We start from the raw sequence: 9,437 nt of genomic DNA on the forward strand, positions 1-9,437 counted from the left end.
AATAAATTAAATAATAATAATTCTAATAAAATTATCTAAATGAATAAAAGAATAAAATTCTGCACCTGATGTCATGACGGGAGCCATTAGTCGTTGTGTGTGATCTACCTTAATACTGTCAGCAAACTCCTCCAGCGCTTTAGCTCCGATGGTCTCCATAGAGGTGATGAGAGCTGGGAGCTTGTTCTTGGTGCTGGCAGCCGTTCCCTGCACCGCAACACAGGATATGACATCATCAGCTACCACACCGTGCCAAAAAGCAGAAAGTCCAGTGCGAACATTTCATTCTCGTTCTCATTTCCTCTCTACCTGTAGCGTGGCATCAAAGTCTGGTTTGGTCTGCTTGAGGTGGCGCAGGATGGGGAAGATGGTCAGCACAGCGGAGTAATCGTGTCTCATGATGGCTCGACGCGCCGCGGAGATGATGTTATCGCCCTCCAGCATCAGATTATCCAGCGCTTCCTGCAGCGACAAACACTGTGATTAAACACACACACACAAAGACTCAAGAAAAACAACATTCAAATATGATCAGTGTGGACCAAGAGTGATATATTAATAACATCTTAAACGTAATGTGATTAAAGCACACAAGAAGGACACCAAACAGAATTAAAATCTGCTTAATATTCGAAAAGACTCATTATTTTTACAATTCTGTTTGGTGCCGCCAGTGATGCAGTAAATAAACACTGCAGCTTTAGATATATCTGATCAATATGAGACCAAAGAGCTCTGAATGAGAAACAAAATGTTCAGTAGCACTTGAAATAAATATGATTTCTGAAATAATGTTGCATGATACTGCAGGAAACCGTGCTAAATGATCATTAACAATGAATGAAAAACAGAACAATCCTGCGGATGTTTCTTCATATCTAATCTTCATATCTAATCACCCCAAAGTGCATCAGTTGATGCATATCAATAACACATATCAGTAGATTGTAGGATGTCCACTTTAATTTTTAAGGTCTGATTCAATGTTGAATGAACTGACAGAAAAACGGACTCAAACTGAAATTAATATTTTTATATAATTAATAATATTATAATTATGAATTAAATTTATTGTAATTATTATTATTATTATTATTAATAACACTACTACTACTAGTACTACTAATAAAGTTTTAAGATAAAACACAATCATATATTAATATTAATTAATAAAATAAAATGATATAAATTAAGAAATAATAGAATTCATCATTTTAATTTAAAAATAATACAATTAAATGTAAAATGTCCCCTTGAATTTTTAAGGTCTGATTCTCTCACTCTTTGAACTGAACTCAATATCGTTGTTAAAAATGCATGATTGATAACCTGTCTTAAAGGATGATTTAGCATCTTTGACATGCTGTCGATTATGACGGATAATGACTTCAACTCCCTCAGTTTGTAAAAACACTCAAAACTTGTTTACAGATGATCTTTAGCTGGACCGCTGCAACGTTAAACGTTAAAATTCACATGAATTTAAACATACAACAACAAGATTTACACAAAATGTGTGTTCACTTGAGACTAATGTAATAAAATCACATCATTTGAGTCAGAATAAATTTCGTAGCTTGTTTTGAACTCAAAACTTGTCTTTAATCCTGTTTGTTGTTGTGATCTCTGAGGTCAGACTCACCTGCAGCCGCCCCATGCTTGTCGTCAGACAGGTGCTTAACCCCACGCAGGTCATGTTCGAAACCTGATTGGTTAGGATAAAGTCACATGACCCGGGTCACTCTCCCCGGGCTACAGAGGGAGTGCTGAACAAGCTCAACCGCCCACAAAGCAAAGGAAACACTCACGCGGCACGACCACTTGTGCTGGATGTTAGTGGGGTTTCTAAGTGCACCGATGGACCCAGCAAAGCACAGAGACTTATGGGAAACACTGATGTCACAACAGTTTGTCCTCAGTTTGAGAGAGAAATCAATGACCACAACCTTCCTGCTGCCACGCTCAACTCAAAAACAGAACGCAGTTGGACTTTAAATTTGGAAAAATCTGATTTCACTGAGATGCAGACGTATGATGCAGAGTCAATTTTAGCAATATTTATATACTGTTATTTATATGCTATTTCTATAGTTTCAGTGTTATTTACATTTTTTGTAATATTTATATACTATTTTTATAGTTTCAGTGTTATTTAAATTTGAGTAATATTTATATACTGTTATTTATATGCTATTTTTATAGTTTCAGTGTTATTTAAATTTGAGTAATATTTATATACTGTTATTTATATGCTATTTTTATAGTTTCAGTGTTATTTTAATTTTAGTAATATTTATATACTGTTATATAGGGCTGCACGATAAATCGCATGCGATATTTAACGCGCATCTTGTCAGAAAGCCGGTTCTGTAATCAGCGGTAAATCTCCATCACCTGCGGGCTTTCACATTGAGCAGCATTAACTACACAGAGCCGTTGTTCACTGACGAGCTGCGCAAAAAATCGCGCGAATATGAACGTGGTTTTGCGCAGCTTGTCAGTGAACAACGGCCCTGTGTAGTTAATGCTGCTCAATGTGAAAGCCCGCAGGAGTGTTATTTTAACTTTTAGTAATATTTATATACTATTTTTATAATTACAGTTTTCGTTTTAATTTCAGTTTGATTTAGTAATTTAGTTTTTTTCCCATTTTTATTAGTTTTTATTTTGTTTGTTTTTTTTCATTTAGATTTGATTTATATTTATTTCAATTTTAGTTTTAGTCATTTTAGCACTTCAAACTCATTTTATTTCAGTTAGTTGCCAAAGCAACATTTCTCATATTCAATTAAGCTTTTTGAGTTTAAGTTTTTCAATAATATTTGTTTTATTTGAGCTTTATTTCACATGATAAAAATAATTTTTAATAGTTTTAGTTAACAATAACAATACTGATAGTATGATGTCACGTATACACAGCGATGCTCAGAACACATTTAATAATCACTTTTTTTAAGCAAAATAAAATGCATCAATAAATCTAATACGTCAAATTTCCTGCATTAAATGAGTCAAAAACCTGTTTAGCAAACGCTGCTTTTGCAACACATTTGACATGTTCTGTAAAATATTTAGCTAAATGCAGCTGTTCATTCCCATGTTTTCAACTCACTTAAACTGTAAATTAAAGTGTCTTTAAGTTTCACAGTGTCACTTTAATTCAAATCTTCAGTTTTTTTAATTTAAAAATGTAATAAAAACAATTATTAATACTGTTAATTACACAATTAATATTTATTATTTAATTTAATATAAAAAAATTGAATTATTAATATATAATTTTAAAAATAATTTTAATTTGACTAAATATATATTTTATAAATGAGACGAACAGTGGCTCTCTCCATTTTGAGGCTGGTTTGACCTCAGCGAGGACGACACTGCTGTGGCCCATAAGTTTCTGTGTTATCCGACTGTTGTTTTCCGAAACGCAGGAACAACAGTTCAAAAACAGAGAGAGAAAACAGAGACAGAGCTTGAGAGGAGGAAGGAAACCAGAAAGACAGCGTGCTTTACCTTCTAGAGGAGTGAGGTTAGAACCCTTTTTTCCATCCAGGCCATGCTGAGAGTATTGTTTGAGCAGATTCTGAGCCTTAGTGGGAGAGTCGCAGGGATCGCAGGAGGAAAACAGAGGAAGACACCATGAGGAAGAGGAAGAGGAAGGGCATCTGAAACCCTGTTCACCGAAACCAGAGCAATAACTGAGCGAAATCCAGATCCCTCCGAGACTACAGCCAACACCACAGCTATCACACACACACACACACACACACACACACACACACACACTCACTCACACACACACTCACACACACACACACACACACACACACACACTCACTCACACACACACTCACACACACACACACACACACACACACACACTCACTCACACACACACTCACACACACACACACACACACACACACACACTCACTCACACACACACTCACACACACACACACACACACACACACACACTCACTCACACACACACTCACACACACACACACACACACACACACACACTCACTCACACACACACTCACACACACACACACACACACACACACACACTCACTCACACACACACTCACACACACACACACACACACACACACACACTCACTCACACACACACTCACACACACACACACACACACACACACACACTCACTCACACACACACTCACACACACACACACACACACACACACACACTCACTCACACACACACTCACACACACACACACACACACACACACACACTCACTCACACACACACTCACACACACACACACACACACACACACACACTCACTCACACACACACTCACACACACACACACACACACACACACACACTCACTCACACACACACTCACACACACACACACACACACACACACACACTCACACACACACACACACACACACACACACACAGACAGACACAGACACAGACACAGACACAGACACACACACACACACACGCGCGCGAGGCACAAATATCACATAACATCACAATGTCTACAGCTAAACAGACTGAAGAACACGTCACACACACACTGAGGAGAAAATACAACCAGTTAATCCAACAACAGCATTGTGTCACATACAGTGATGTTAATACAGTCATTAAGAGTAGTGCTGCTCAAACGATTTAACATCATAAACTCAAACATATCAGACAGTCAGTGTGCTGCTAAAACAAAAGGCATGTGTCTTAAAGGGGTCACAGCATCATTTTATATCATATTAGTTTTCCCTGAGATCCATTATAACTTTAAGAAAAGTTTTCTGGCATCATTTAGTTTGTCACGTGCATTTTTCCTTCTCTTTGACCCTGGAAATGGACCGGGTGGTTATTATAGACTCGTGTAAGACTTGTGGCCAAAAACTAAATAAGTGTTGATGTAAATGAGGACAGCCAAAAATTCATGAGCTCACAGCTGATGTCATAAATAATCATGAAGATTTCTGAACAAGGCTAGATTTAATGTGATTTATCATGATATGACCCCTTTATTAAGCAGTTAATATGCAGTAGATGTTTTCTTCAGCAATAATAAGCATCCAGTCAAACATGAGGAGAGACCGTATCGGTCTGTTAGTGGGGGCAGAACAGTCACAGCGCCCCGTGTGGTGAGGAGTGAGCATGCGGTCAGTGTTAGAGCATTAGTAGAAAACAAAGAGCCTCCTTTCTCACTGTTAAAAACACTCTGTACGCAATACAGTGCTGTTAGCCAACAAAATGTGCCATCCACACTGAGAAAATACAGGAACAGCGGTGTGCAAGTCTGTGCTAACGGCTCCAAACTGACACACAGCTCCAACAGACAGGAAGGAGAGCGTCTGCTATACGGCTTCAAACATTAGCGCAATGTACTAGTTATCCTGATTAATAACAGTTCATTGGTCTGGCTGATATATCAGCCATGTGTGTGTGTGTCTGGATGGATGCGTCCATTTGTGTGTGTATAAAGGTCTTTTCACATTCAAGAAACACAAAAAGAATAAATTTCAGTCTAAATGGTTCATAAAACACTACCATTCAAATGTCTGGGGTTCAGTAAGATCTTCTTTTTAAAGATATTAATACTTTTATTCAGCAAGGACGCATTAAATTGATCAAAGTGACAGTAAAGACATTTTTAATGTTACAAAAGATTCATATTTCTAATAAATGCTTTTCTTTTGAACTTTCTGTTCATCGGTGAATCCTGAAAAATGAAATGTATCACAGTTTCCACAAAAATATTGTGCAGCACAACTGTTTTCAACATTGATAATAATCAGAAATGTTTCTTGAGCAGCAAATCAGAATATTAGAATGATTTCTGAAGATCATGTGACACTGAAGACTGGAGTAATGATGCTGGAAATTCAGCTTTGATCACAGAAATAAATTACAGTTTAACAGATATTCACATAGAAAACAGCTGTTTTAAATTGTAATAATATTTCACAATTTTACTGTTTTTACTGTATTTTTGATCAAATAAATGCAGCCCTGATGAGCAGATAAGACTTTGTAATTATAATGTATATATATTTATAACTGTATTAAATAATTTAATTTAATAAAATAAATAAGTAATAATTAATGTATAATAAATAATTAATTCATAACTCAATTTAATTAATATAAAAAGTCATTTAGTTTTAAACGTTAATTTTAATTATTAAATTAAATTATTATATAAAATTATTAATTCATTTAAATTATTTACATAATTTTTAAAACATTTTTAAAAAATCTTCCCCCAAACTTTTGAACGGTTTGCCAAGGTGGTAATTTTTTTTAATCAAAATAAACATTTATCTCATGCTCTGTGTGAATAGTTTTATTTTGTATTTTGCCAGCAAATTTTACTTTGGTTTGCATGTGTATAAGCCTTTCATAACCTATTCTGTCATGTATATGTGCGTATATGTGTGTGTGTGTATATAATGGGATAATAACTGGCTCTGCAAACAGAAACAAGCGATGGACACGTCACAAACACAGCTGTGACTTTACCTGGGATGCAGACTGACATCATCAGACACCAGTGAGACAGAGAAGAGAAAAGGGGAGAGGAGACGGTTAGTAAGAACACACACTAGGAACGGGAAAAGAGGAGAACTTCGACAGGAAATGAGGTCGTGGAAGTCAGATACACCTGACTGTGATCCATCAGGACCATCAGAAACCCAAAGAGACCCAGTCTAGTGAGGTGAAGGGTTAAGGGTCACTGACCTGGTCTTTTGGGAGGCTTCTTGGTGGGCGTCTCCTTGCGTTTGGTCTGTATGGCGGGTGAGTGGATGGCAGAGGTGGCGCTGTTCTTACGGAAATGCTCCTTCAGACCCTTAATGGACCGATCCAGCTGACTGGACCGGACCTGGAAATACACGTTCATGAAGTCTGCAGAGAGACAAACACACACGACATGAGATTTCAAACACCCTCAGCGAGTAACAGTCGGGTTCTGGAAGTAAAACCCATTCATTTTCTCCATAGGGAGTTTTAATGATAACTGATAAACCATTAGAGACAGAGCTGTTGTGAGGTTGTTCATCGATGATGGATGCTTTTGTTAAAGCAATCTGTTCACATTAATTCAACTAATTTTTAAAATAATGTTTAATACTGTAACTTGTGGTGAAAAACTACATTACCCATGATACTGTACAGAAAATTCCACCAATCAGAGAGTTGCAGCGAGCAAAGTGAGCCAAAAGAGCTCCGCCCACTCCCATGAAAAAACTGCCAATGACATAATCAAGCTGATACTTGTATATATACATTTCTATATGTTATTTGAATCTGTATTAATATTTTTATAATAACAAAATGAAATCGTATAGTATGTTTTTACTGTATTTTTCATTTTGAGCCCATAAATGCAGCCTTGAGACTTTACAACAAATATATTTAATAATTTAATTAAAATATGAAATTTTAATATTTAATAATGAAAATAATTTTCAATTATGTCATTTGCAATGCTTCATGGGATTGTAGTTCTGATTTTCATATACGTTTTTGCTTCCAATAAATGTTTGTAATGTTGTGATTCACCTCGTAGCTGGCTAAAGCGGCTTAAAGCGCTTTAACAAAGACTTTTTAAAAATCTCTATGGGAAAAATGAATGGAAAAAAACACAGATGGAACCAACTGAAACAGTGGACGGCACGAGATTAAAAGCGTTTGCGTGTGTGCACCTTGGTTGCGTCCGTACTCCACCAGCCAGGCAGAGATGCAGATGATGTCCTGCATGACGGCTTCGGGCAGGTGCTCCAGCGTCACGTCCTCCTGCACCTCCATGTCCTCGTCTCCTCCGATGGTGTCCAGGATGAGGATGGGCGGCACCGGTTTGCTGTAGCGCATCAGCAGGCTGCGAAACTCCGCCTCCAGCAGCTCCTTCCCCTTCTCGAAGCGAGCTTTCTGCAACACGACAGCCTCGCTGAGGAGCTTCACACGGACGGAAGAAGCGTGAGAGGTTTGTGAGTGCGTGACATACGTACCACTGTGTTGAGCTCGGGACTGTCGGGATTGTTGTCCTGAAAATACTCCACGGCTTTCTGGATCTTTGCAATGCAGGCCAGATACTCGTCCAGACGACCTGCAGGCCTGCAAGAGCAGTGATTGACCAATGTCAGTCTATACATATACATATCTCTCTATCTCTGTCTATCTATCGATCTATCTCTCTATCTGTTATTTAAAACTCTAATATTCCACAATATTACTGTTTTTACTGTATTTTTGATCAAGTAAATGCAGCCTATATGAGTATAAGAGACTTTACAATAATTATACCTAATAATTTACTTAAAATATATATATTTTATTTAATGTAAATAAATTAAAATAATAAAACTATTTAATAAAAAATATATACACACACAAAATTAAGCTGTATTATATTATAAATATATATTTTATATACTGTCTATCTATCTATCTATCTATCTATCTATCTATTATACATTATTATACATTATAACTGTATTTTGTGCAATTAAGTTATACATTATTATACATTATAACTGTATTTTATATAAATTATACTATATTATAATTATAGTATATTATGCAGCCTTGGTGTGAAATAAAAAATAATTATATGTAATAATTTAATTAAAATCTTAAATAAATATGAAATGTATATTATTAAATGTAAATAACTTTAAATATTAAAACGATCAATTAATTAGAAATATCCTAAAAATAGCTGAAATATAAATAAAATATAAAAATATAAACATATTATATCTGTATTGAATAATAAACAGAAATGTACAGAGAGGGCTGTTGTTATATTTTGGAAATTAAAGATCACTTATACTAACTGCCTACAGTTCTGAGCCGATATATCGGTCTATCACTGAACACGAGTCTCAGGCGGCTCTCACCCTTCCCGGATGATCTTGTCGGTGTCTTTGGCCACGTGATAATAACTGATGACGTGATCCAAGCAGGAGAGAGTTTTGTCCACGTTCTCCTGCAGACGCTGCAGATTCTCCGTCTGCTTATGAACCGGGATGATGGAGTTCTCCAGCTGCATCAGACGGCTCTCGAACGAGGACAGGATGGACACCTTACAGGAAGACAACCACAAAATCATATTTACAGCAGATAATGACATGTGTTCAGCAAATATCACTGTACAAAGGCTGTTATTTCAGTTTGATTATCTTATATCTTAAAACCAGGATCACACACACACACACACACACACACATATATATATAGGCTATTCATATGAATATATACATATAAATGTGTGTGTATTTTAAAAGTGTATTAAATTAAAATATAAAGGTTTAATGATAAAATAAACAATATTATTAAATATAATTTAATAATAATGTTGTTACATTAAAATATATTATATTAAAAATGATACAAATATAAATATACATTTTATGCATATTGCAAAAATCTATTC

General features: G+C 35.9%; 1 protein-coding gene across 1 annotated transcript in view; it reads right to left on the reverse strand.

Annotated features, from left to right (window-relative positions):
- The window catches only part of LOC107676414 (exocyst complex component 7-like), a 17,624-nt gene that overhangs the window by 7,132 nt on the left and 1,055 nt on the right, over nt 1-9,437 (reverse strand). Inside the window, exons 3-11 of the mRNA XM_016470953.1 lie at nt 8,902-9,086; nt 8,011-8,116; nt 7,708-7,930; nt 6,743-6,907; nt 6,426-6,535; nt 3,517-3,676; nt 1,605-1,705; nt 310-483; nt 109-207 (exon numbers count right to left, since the gene is read on the reverse strand). Of these exons, the coding sequence (XP_016326439.1) occupies nt 109-207; nt 310-483; nt 1,605-1,705; nt 3,517-3,676; nt 6,426-6,535; nt 6,743-6,907; nt 7,708-7,930; nt 8,011-8,116; nt 8,902-9,086 (1,323 nt within the window). The remainder of the gene's footprint in view (nt 1-108; nt 208-309; nt 484-1,604; nt 1,706-3,516; nt 3,677-6,425; nt 6,536-6,742; nt 6,908-7,707; nt 7,931-8,010; nt 8,117-8,901; nt 9,087-9,437) is intronic.

This window comes from Sinocyclocheilus anshuiensis, unplaced genomic scaffold (genome assembly GCF_001515605.1).
Source record: "Sinocyclocheilus anshuiensis isolate Anshui unplaced genomic scaffold, SAMN03320099.WGS_v1.1 scaffold2270, whole genome shotgun sequence".
NCBI classification, from domain to species: Eukaryota; Metazoa; Chordata; class Actinopteri; order Cypriniformes; family Cyprinidae; genus Sinocyclocheilus; species Sinocyclocheilus anshuiensis.